Below are 12,283 nucleotides of genomic sequence, written 5' to 3'. Positions count from 1 at the left end.
TACAATACCAACTACAGGAAAACCAGTTATGTGCATTGATAAACAAAGAAAATTATATCCTTCGTTACACAGTCTGAAAACTTACATTAAGTGGGGTTACACTGTAAATACACACACACACACACACACACACACACACACACACACAGACATATATATATATATATATATATGTTGTTCTTTTAAATAATCCAACATTAAATGAATTTTATAAAAATCAATAAATAAGGTTGAAAAAAAAGAATTTTAGGTTGATGCATATGGCCACATTTAGTAAAAAGATGGAAAATCTCAGAAAGAGCAACAATATATCTGCAGATGAACAATTCTTTTTAAATCTTAGACAGATTTGCCATTCGTAGGTAGAACAACAAATTATGGTGACAGTGTTTGTCAGGACAAGAGAAAACAATATCAAAATTGACAAAACATGCTTATGGTGGATTCCTAATGTCAAGAGATACCTAAGTGCATGCCTTTGTTACAAAGCATTAAAAAACAATATCGTGAAAGAATGAGACTACGCATGACTGATATCGTGAAAGAAAGACCCTACGCATGCCTGATACTGATTCTTCCGGTAATCACACCGAGAATATAAATGTTATGATCACATGAAGGATAACGTTAATCTGATTGCATGAAGGATAACGTTAATCTGATCGCATGAAGGAAAACATTAATTTAATCATATGAAGGGTAACATTAACCTACATGAATAGGTAACATTAACCTACATGAATGGGTAACATTAGCCTACATGAATGGGTAACATTAACCTACACGAATAGGTAACATTAACCTACATGAATGGGTAACATTAACCTACATGAATGGGTAACATTAACCTACATGAATGGGTAACATTAACCTACACGAATAGGTAACATTAGCCTACATGAATGGGTAACATTAACCTACATGAATAGGTAACATTAGCCTACATGAATGGGTAACATTAACCTACACGAATAGGTAACATTAGCCTACATGAATGGGTAACATTAACCTACACGAATAGGTAACATTAGCCTACATGAATGGGTAACATTAACCTACATGAATGGGTAACATTAACCTACATGAATGGGTAACATTAACCTGATCCCATGAAAAATAACATTAAACATATTTACCATCGTAATATTCGAAATAAGAACATATTTAATGTATGAATCATTCAGTGGCCTATCAAGGAAACTTTTAAAGATTATCACATTCAGGGGTTATGTGGTCTTCGACGTAAACTCTACTCCTTTAAATCTGACGAAGGCGAAAATAAAGTTTGAAGTGAATTTAAAATAAAAGTCCAAATAGGAGAATTTAAAATAAATGTACAAATAGGAGAATTTAAAATAAAAGTCCAAATAGGTGAATTTTAATAAAGTCCAATTAGGTGAATTTATAATAAAAGTCCAAATAGGTGAATTTAAAATAAAAGTCCAAATAAGCGAATTTAAGCAGATCATTAAACTATGAAACATAATACATCAAAATGAACCACGTCGTATTTTATATTTATGACGACAACGGTTACTTTGGTTAACAGCGTAAATACACTACCTAACTGACTTGCAAACATTGTACCTAGCATACTCATTTCTTTCGGCTTGCCACGCGTATACTCGCATCTTCTTAAAAGAGTTTCTTTGTTTTGCTCTCTCTACACTTTATGATATCTCTTTTGGAATATCATGGATTTGTTGAAAAGAAGCTTCCTTGGTTTATGTCCTTTCTGAAGATGACAACCAAAATACCTCTGAAAGTCAGTTTGGTTGCGTCTTTGCTTGTTTTTACCTTTTCCCAAATTCATTCATTACAGACAAAAAAGTGTTCCTTGATAAACATTTACTTTTACTTCTCACCATTTGTCCAATGCTCTATACAGTAGACTCTTGATAATTGACTGCCCTCTGACCAAAGGTTCCGCCAATTAGCGAAATCGGCGATCATTGAAATTTGAAGAAAAGAACACCATTTCATGCATATATAAGAGTACAGTATGTAGGTGTAATGTGAATACCGTATGAAAACAACACAATAAAAGCGAGATTTGAGAGACCGCCAATTACCCGGCGTCGCCATTCATCGAGCGGAAATTTAAGGAGAGTCTACTCAGTATCGTCATCTAAGTCCATCGACAGAGATAGAGTAATTATCAACATATGGTTGCCATAGAAACAACTCTATAATCTTAGCTAAATCTGAATCGGAACGAGCTCACTAACTCTGTGTTCACGAAAAGTGTATGTCAACAGCCGCATAAACGTCGACCAGTGAACTTTGTACTTTATATATAGGTTTACTTTGATCAAATGCAATCAGTAATTAACCCCAAGAATAATAAACGTGATGGTCGTGGCTAGAATCACAAGAATTGTAAAAAGATAAAGCAAACACTTGTCCATTATCAGCGCAATTTCTTTCCACGAATATTCCGGAATGGTGCTATCATCAGTGAACGTTGTGTCCAATGACAGTTTGCTTTTTGACTCAAGACCTTCGTTAGCAGACTCTTTATCGGGTAACTTATCATTTTTTGAAATATTTAACTTCAAGATCATCCTGCTGGTTGATAGTCCTTTATCTTCTTCATTAGGCGTAACTCTGTTTCTCCTACTACAACACGTGGTTCCCTTCCAGCACGAGAATTTAACCATCACGTTATGCGTGAACCGGTTGAGCCAGGCGGGAACATCGTCTCCTTCGATGTTAAAGTAGAGGTCAAGAACAACTATGGTCAGTATAACCGTAAGGGCGCTGAGACACAAAATTATGGCCAGATAGGTTGCTGTAAGAAACATTAAAAAGAGCAAATAAGATTTTCGGTATGAAATGAAATTTCACTTAATTGACATTTAGAATTTATTTATTTAATGAGGCCTTTGTCAACTTACTGGGTCTTAAGGACCCTTTGCTCACTTATCTAGTGTTATATGGCCTATCAAATTTCCCTTTGAAGACCTTTCTGAGGCCATACATAACCCTAGTTTATTTTTGGTCTTACGAGCACCTAGCACATGTATTCGGTATCCTTGCAGACTCATAAGGGATATGTGAGCACTGGAAATTTATTTCGCGTTTGAGTACCATTATTAGAAAGAAGCATTGCAATTGCTTTGGACTTTTGAGTCCCTTGTAGAATTATTAGGCGTATGAGAACACAGCAAATTTGTTTGACAGTCTGACAAGATAAATTTATATGGACCAGTTATAAACTTATCAGGACTTACAAGCCCCTTGCAGACTAATTTGGTATTGTCAATCCTTGTAGAATCCGAATTTTTTTTTTTTTTTTTTTTTTTTTTTTTTTTTTGTGTGGTACAAATGCTAATATACGTTACGGTTAAATATGTTTAAGCATACTTACACAGAACAGATGCAGACACCGAAGTTTTAGGAATGTTATCTGCTATAAGCGTGAGGTAAACGGCGTATGCCAATAAAGCCGTCAAGGACATTCCTATTCTCTCTCCGGACTCGGGGGGTAGTTTGAAAACCATGACTATAAGCGTTGCCATGACAACCACGGGTAAAATTGTATTCAAGATATGGAATAGAGGGCGCCGTCTCAAAGTCAGGATGAATTTGAGTCGGGAAAAGCTCTGGGACTCTCTGGTAGTGGAGGTTTCCTGACCAGACACGGACAAAAGCTGCCATTCACCTATTCGACAAAAATTATACGTAAAATACTATATGCACGCCTGATAAAATATAATACAGGACTTGATGTTACGCTATACTGACTGATTACTTGGATTTACGTCGCGTGCTATGTGATGCAAGTCAAAGCATAATATTCATATACAATGGAGAGTATTCGAAATTTGTCTAAACATATAATCCTTGGTAAGAATTATCTCTTCTTCTAAGGAATTTCATATTCGCTTCGAAAATATCCACCTGCCTAGCGATTATTCAGCTTGAGATATAAGAACAATATTATTTTATTTCGCTGTGATATTAGATATCTTGTAATGGAGCAAATATGATATCTCAGACAGTTAACTTAATTACTGTTATAATTATAATCTAAAATTAAAATCAAATCAACTTACCGTTCTCGGAATAGTAGGTCGTATCGACTACCGGACTACCCAGGCTGAGGGAAATTTCATTGGCTGTGTAAGCCCACGTGCTCAACACTACACTACAAGTCTGTGTGTCAAGGGGATAGTATGTGACGTCACAGTCACAATGGGTCTCAAAAATTCCACCTGGTGTCCATACCGCAATGCCGTCACTGATGATCCGCATGAGTGTGTTCTCATCACTAATTACTGCCATATCGCTGACACTGCCAAAAAATAACATGTCCATTTACTTTTTTAACTTTTTATCTCTACTTTTCAAAGTCATGGCTTCCGTCTTCTGGCGGTCCGTCGGTCCATCAGTTTAGATGGCCTTAAATGAAAATGTAGCCCATAGGACATTAAATACAGTGGCCATTTTGAACATCTACTTATTGCTACTCCACCTGAATGCATGGCTTAGCCTGGGAGCTTTACTAAAATACTTATCATGATAATCAGTTAGTCAAAATTTAAATTTTCAAAATATGATGTCTAGCATGGCTGCCATATCGGCTATTCTGGAAATGGTTTCATCGCTATCTCCCCTGAACGGATGATCCTCTCGATTTGCACTAAAAGGCTCTGCACTTACAGAAACATTGAGAATATGTTAACTGAAATATATAAGAAACTATTTTTCTTACAGTTAAGAATATCCGAGATGGTTTCTGTATCGAGAAAGGAAAACATACAGAAGCAACAGATCGTCGACACTTGGGATATCTTTACAAGTAAAGCTCAATTCCCATCAAGCAACACTTGTCAAAAGTAGAAGAAAGCTGTTCTCTTCCCAGTGTTACTACAAGATTTGGTTTGTACGTACCAAGTGTTACGAGTATATCTGAAATAATTCGCTAGCAAATGGCAAGTGAGGTCTTTCAGAAGATATAACTGAAATGCACGCATTTTATCTTATATTTTATATTATATATTTTACATGTACCGTCGCCATTTATTATCTGACTTGCGAAGTTGCTGTGCTTTTACTGATGAAATAGAGGAGGCTATTGGGGGTGAGAGGGCGTGTGGCCAAAGGCGCTCGCCTTTGCAGATAACAGACATCTCACATATGTCCTCGTGGTTTCGAGTCTCGAGTTCGGCCAACATCGTTATGTGAGAAAGCTTGCCAGTAGCATATTTTGCGTCCATAATTCTTCCTGGGGTTTTACATGCTCACTATTCCACCAGACAATCTGGCCGCCACGTATCATATGCTGAAAAATGGCGTTTACCCAAAATTAACAACAACAAGCAAACATACTCTGTCTTTGTTGAACTGTTGTCTTTATGACTTCGGAGATTACTGTTTTCTGCCTGGTTTAATTGCCACATTATTCCTTTGCTAAAACGTCGTAACAACATCATGTACGGAAACAACGGTGCAATAAAATGTATGCGTCTTATTGCCAGATCATGTCTACGTCTTGCATGTACACCATGCATTAGTAGTCATTCAGGGAATGTAGTTTCCGTCCATCCGTATGCCTCTTCCTCCCTTCTTTTCTGGTTAGAGCATCCGCCTCAGATTCGGGAGTTCGCGAGTTCGAACCCCGGCCGAGTCATCCGAAAGATTTATAAAAATGGTACTAGCAGCTCCCTCTCTTGGTGCTCAGCGTTTAGAGGTTAGTGTTACGACTGGTCAACCTAGTGTCAGAATAATGTAACTGAGTGAGACATGATGCTAATTTGTTTGCAGCATGATGCCCCAGTGCTAGACATCTCTATATACTGTCACACTGCAGACAACGTCGTGATATGACTAAAAAATTGCTGAAGCCACGTTAAAAATGCAAATCTCTCTCTCTCTCTCTCTCTCTCTCTCTCTTTCTCTCTCTCACACACACACACACACACAATTACATGCCCTCTTCCCCCTACTGCTTTAAACTCACCGTGTTCTCTATTTCTCTTAAAATTTAAAGTCAACAAGTAAAAGACAAAAGTAATTATTTCGTTTACAATGATCAACAGATCAATCAGTTGTATGTTAATGTTTATGTAACAGATAAACTTCTGTCTTTTGTTGCACTGTTTCTGTTGTGTTTGCTTGTTTATTATTATTATTATTATTATTATTATTATTATTTAAAAGTATTCAATAATTTATCAGATACAGTCTCATTACCCTTGAAACAAGAAAAAAAAATTCGGTTGATACAAAAACTGGTCTCACACCCCGACACCTCGAACTAACAGGTATTCTCACAGCACTGTGGCCTTGTCGAATACCGGTACACTGTGACTGATAAATCCTCGTAGCAGCCGACATCAAAAGTTAATATATTTATCAGACAAAACTCTGGTATTCATCAGTTTATTGTGACTAGTCACGCCATAAAACAAGAATAATCCGTTAATTCTGAATTTATCTCTTTAAAACACCGACCTCATCATTGCTTTTGTTATTTGATGTTACTTTTAATATAGACCATCGACCCACATATTTCAATATCTATACAGGCAACACATTATATTTATTGTTATTTTTTTTTAAATATAGACCTTTGACCCACATATTTGAATATCTTCACAAGTAACACACTATATTTATTGTTATTTTTAATATAGACCATCGACTCCCATATTTCAAAATCTATACAGGTAACACATTATATTTACTGTTATTTTTTTAAATATAGACAATCGACCCACATATTTCAATCTCTATACAGGTAACACATTATATTTATTGTTATTTTTAATATGGACCATCGACCCATGCATATATATATATATATATATATATATATATATATATATATATATATATATATATATATATATATATATATATATATATATATACAGTTAATACATTATATATCACATTTAGATAAATACAAAAATAAATCATATCGAATAGAAGGTGAAGTATTTTATAAAATACTACCTACTCTGTTCCATAGCATATAAAAAAGATGGTAATGCGAGGCAATAATCTTTTTGTTTTCTTACAGAGAATAAAATTTATATGTGCATTCAACAGTAGATAAAACAGTAGATCCTTATATGCAAATCACTGACGCGTAACGCACATTTTATATACCTAATGTAATCAAACAATTCTGAACTATTCTTTACACTAAAAGAGAAGAAAGAAAAAGAAAAAAATGAAGTTTAAAAAAAATGAAAGAACACTTACGAATTTTCAACTGTTATGGCGGGTCTCCACATGTAATTTTCATTGCTGAACAAAAAGCGGATATTCTGGTATGTTGTGTTGCCAGCCCACGAGAGTCTAGAGTCTGCCCAAAGCTATAATAAATAAATAAATAAATAAATAAATAAATAAATAAATAAATAAATAAATGCATTCCTTTTGTCTTATCTGTACATCAAACGTTTCTTCTTGCAGAAAGCTAATAACTGCATGCATACATACGTAAATAAACATACATACATACATACATACATACATACATACATACATGCGTGCGGACGTAAACAGACATACATACATACATACATACATACATAACATACATACATACATACATGTATGCATACATACATACATACATACATACATACATACATACATACATACATACATAACAAATGTATTTCAACACGATGACATGTCCAGAGACTCACCATGTAGAAATATCCAGATATAGAGAGTTGTTGTTCTTTAATATCCTGGAATGAAAAACGAAAATATACGATATTAGCTGAGGTCTAAATGATTGTATAATGTCTGGCTTAACACATATATATCACCTAAAATCAAAATATTTATCAGTCTAGTTTAACATTGTAAAATGTTAATAATTTTTCCCTCGGACTGTACCTTTCGTAATACATTTCAAAATTATATTTGTTTGTGGAATCGATACAAAGCTAGTTTACTAATTTAACGATCAGAATGGTTTAACTCCTCGTGTGTCTGTCTACCAATTCGCCTTTGTGTTTGGATAGAAACTTTGCACAATAAACCGGTAGTTTTTATATTTCTTTTTTTTTTTTTTTTTTTTTTTTTTTTTGAGGGAGACGTAGGGCCGTTTTATACATATCTGTACATGACATTTTATAGTCTGAAGATTTCGATCTAAATTTAAGTGATGGTAGAGCTGCCTTTTCAAGTTAATAAAATCGAGGTAACGAAAGAAAGTCACTGATGATAATTGTTGGGACTCTGTGCTTTTGGAACTGCATGTTGTCCGTGACTACAAAAGGGGCGTATCGAAATCCATACGATATATGTATTATACAGAGATGGTCTCATCTTCCAGACGAAGAAACGAGACGCAAATCAGAGGGTTAAAATATCTTTTATGGAAAAACGTTAAAGACGTTTCGGATCGATGATATTAGGAAGCTGGCAGTGAATAAAGTTTACTTTTAATGACGGGAAAGTCACGTGTACGCCATATATCAGGGGATGAAACTGAGAATTGGATGGACAGGCACGCTGTACTTACCAGGCTGTTAACTGTCAGTAGATTAAGAGTGACTTGCGTACTGACAGTCTGATTCGGTCGTTGTAGCGCATCATAGTCGGTGAAGAGATAATTACGCAGCTCCGTCTCCAGTTCAGTGCTGTACGCTTGTTGCCCCGCCACGAGACTGATCCCTGTAGAATAATAATAATAATAATAATAATAATAATAATAATAACTGAAAAGTTTAATCTTGCTTCAAAGATACAAGTGGGGCATGGCGGGAACAAAGCTTTCAATTCATGACGTTATTAACATCAAGTATTAACCAATCAGTTTCGTCACTCTGTGTGTCTGTAAACGGCTTTTTAGTATTTTTTTTCTAAGTTAAACACCTTATTTACAGTCATGCACGCATGGTGTTCATCCTTTTTCCCCACCGGGAATTAAGTCGAAACATTTTTGCTCTCTGCGTCATAGGAATGACAATCGCTTTGTTTTCTATTTTGTAACTTGGTTGTTTTGATGGCAACATGAAATAAATATGTAGTTTACCCGTTTAAGAACAGTTAAACAATTTTGTCTTATTCCTTTCTTCTATTTTTCATCCTTTGATTTTATTTCCCTCACACACCCACACCCTATCATTCAAACAAGTAACAGTCAATACTCTATCTTGGCTTTTGTGTTTAGTGTTTGTTATTTGGATGTAAATTGTTTCTTCCCTTAAAATGGATGCAGGAGGTCGTGGGTTCGATCCCCGGTCGAGTCATACCAAAGACTTACAGAAATGGTACTAACAGCTGCCTCGCTTAGCGCTCAGCCTAAAGAGGTTAGTGTTAGGACTGGTTGGCCTGGTGTCAAGATAATGTGACTGGGTGGGACATCATGCTACATGTCTGCGGTATATTGCCCCAGTGTTAAACATCACTATAAACTGCCACAATGCAGACATCGTAGCGATATGACTGACAAATTGTTAAAGTTACGTTAAAAATCCAAATCACAACACACACAACACACGCTTGAAAAAGAGATGCTTTAGCTCGTAATGATGTGAAATTGTTTTGTTTTTACGCCATTAGCAGTGTGTGTGTGTGTGTGTGTGTTTGTGTGTGTGTAAACACACCTACTAAGGAGTGAATTTTTAAATATGCAGAAATAACATCATCACACAGATTAGAGAATTTCGAATACATACTTTACAAGGATTCCAACTCTGGCACCGCCAATTACGGTACCTGTAGCCTTGCCTGGACAGACCAGTCTCTATATGTCCCCGACAAAGCTTAAATCCCCCAAAAGGAAAGAACAAAAGTCGGCGATATTTTCGCATTCGTGTGTAGCAGAGATGCTCGCTTATTGTCCTGGTAATTAACTTTCATCAAAGCACACATTTCCCACGACAGAAATCAAGGTATGTAGAGGTTACTATGGAGAGTTATTCATATAACCCAACTTACTGGAAAGTGCTATCCCTGCATTATACAGGAGAATGCGTGATACTATGAAGTGATTTTTTTTTTTCATTTTTGCAGAAAGAATATTATCGTACAGCTTAGAACAATTTGAATTCGTACTCTACTGAGATTCGAACCAATCATCTTGCCATCACTCTCCAATCCTTACAACCACTCAGATAAGCACAAATCCGCCAAAAGGATATAACAATGTAGTTCATGGAGGCATTCGTATGTAGCAGACACACTGGCACACCCCCAAAGTAAATAAATGGGAATTTTTGTGAGTAGTTAAGTGGGCCACCATAGGGACAATGGGACTTAGCATTAAAAACACCCCTGGGCAACTCTAGGGACAATGGAAATTTAACATGGAGAAAAACGCTGGGCCACTTTAGGGACAATGGGAATTTAACATAGAGTTTGGGTCTGTCTAGGGACAAAGGAACTTAATATTGGAATAGAGTTTGGGTTTGTCTAGGGACAAGGGGAATTGAATATGGGATTTTTTTTTTTTTTTTAAAGTTTTTTTAAATTTAAATTTAAATTTAAATTTAGAAAAGGGGTAGGCAATGGAAAGGCTATCTCTTTTCGAGAAATATGGCTGGCCCTGAAAAGGGCCTTTGGGTTTATGTTAATATTAATATTAACATAGATGGCATCTGTCACATCTTCTTCTTCTTCTTCTTAAACTCCTTCTAACTACCGGTCCATACACAAGTACCCTCTTGAGACATCCTTGTCTTTCTATGTAAACTCTCCTCATCCATTGACTAGTATCTGTCCTATCAACAACAGTCCACTTGGACCTGATATACATGAGCATGTCCGTCCTAAACATCATGGAAGACACAAAGGTGGATGACTCAATGAGCGGGTACAAACACAAACACACAAACACAAACACACAAACACAAATACACAAACACATACGCTAAGAAACAATAAACAAATCCATAATCTACTATCCACACAATCGTACGTGAGCGGGTACAAACACAAACACACAAACACAAACACACAAACACAAATACACAAACACATACGCTAAGAAACAATAAACAAATCCATAATCTACTATCCACACAATCTTACGTGAGCGGGTACAAACACAAACACACAAACACAAACACACAAACACATACGCTAAGAAACAATAAACAAATCCATAATCTACTATCCACACAATCGTACGTGAGCGGGTACAAACACAAACACACAAACACAAACACACAAACACATACGCTAAGAAACAATAAACAAATCCATAATCTACTATCCACACAATTGTACGTGAGCGGGTACAAACACAAACACACAAACACAAACACACAAACACAAATACACAAACACATACGCTAAGAAACAATAAACAAATCCATAATCTACTATCCACACAATCTTACGTGAGCGGGTACAAACACAAACACACAAACACAAACACACAAACACATACGCTAAGAAACGATAAACAAATCCATAATCTACTATCCACACAATCGTACGTGAGCGGGTACAAACACAAACACACAAACACAAACACACAAACACATACCCTCACACTATCTTAAAAAAGAGTTAGTGTTTATGTTCACACTACTCTACCTACACATTGGCAAATTGATGGTTATTTCTTTTCTAGAGTATTGGGTAGCCCTGAAAAGGGCTGTTTTTTTGGAACTTCATGGACACCTGGTTAATGGTGGCACCTTCCAGGCCTGGCGCCACATACACATCTTATCCCCCAGTTACTTTTTTACTTTTTTGGGGGAGAGAGCAGAGGCAGGATATGTCGCTTCAGAATCCCAATTTTCGCTCTCTGGGATTCTGAAATTTATTCTTCTTCTCTTCTTTTCCTTCTCCTCCTCTTCTTTATTTCTTCTCTCCTCCTCTTTGTATCTTCTTTCGTCTTCTTCTTCTTCTTTATATCTTCTCTCCTCCTCTTCTTTTTTTCTTCTTTCCTCCTCCTCTCTTATCCTTCCCTCCTCCACAATGGCTTCCGCGGCCAGTTCATTCAACAGGCGCCTGGCATATTCCAGATGCACATGAAGTTCAAACAGTTTAGACAGTCTCGTGTTCATTTTTGGTGTTGATCAATCAACAAGGGTAGCTAGACTGCCCAGCGAGTTTCAATTTATAGTGAAAGCGCGGACGTGAAGGAAAACATCCCCTAAAAAAACATAAAATTGATGTTACCTACATCATGACCAAAAACAACAACGCGCGGACCTAAAAGAAACACTCACTCACATTTTATGCTACCCATCACTATTTTAAAATTTTTTTATAAATCACTTCAATAGACTATCCACATACGCAAAGCAATCCAATCTAACTCCAAATATACACCTCAAACACCAAAAAAACATGA

At 36.1% G+C, this 12,283-nt stretch overlaps 1 protein-coding gene across 1 annotated transcript; it reads right to left on the bottom strand.

Moving 5' to 3' along the window:
* Positions 1 to 1,139: 1,139 nt before the first annotated feature.
* Positions 1,140 to 9,982, bottom strand: LOC149790337 (acetylcholine receptor subunit beta-like). Its single transcript, XM_089973202.1, has 7 exons — positions 9,916 to 9,982; positions 8,495 to 8,646; positions 7,668 to 7,712; positions 7,216 to 7,328; positions 4,059 to 4,297; positions 3,371 to 3,664; positions 1,140 to 2,791 (listed from the first exon to the last, which is right to left on the bottom strand). Exons 1-7 carry the CDS (start codon positions 9,980 to 9,982, stop codon positions 2,322 to 2,324), a joined length of 1,380 nt encoding a protein of 459 aa, XP_089829328.1. The 3' UTR covers positions 1,140 to 2,321.
* Between the last annotated feature and the right edge of the window lie 2,301 nt (positions 9,983 to 12,283).

The sequence above is a fragment of the Sinohyriopsis cumingii genome, chromosome 10 (assembly GCF_028554795.1).
Source record: "Sinohyriopsis cumingii isolate HCF-2022 chromosome 10, ASM2855479v2, whole genome shotgun sequence".
In the NCBI taxonomy this organism is placed as follows: Eukaryota; Metazoa; Mollusca; class Bivalvia; order Unionida; family Unionidae; genus Sinohyriopsis; species Sinohyriopsis cumingii.
Note: the sequence above shows the minus strand (reverse complement) of the source record. Positions and strands in the feature narration are given on the sequence as shown.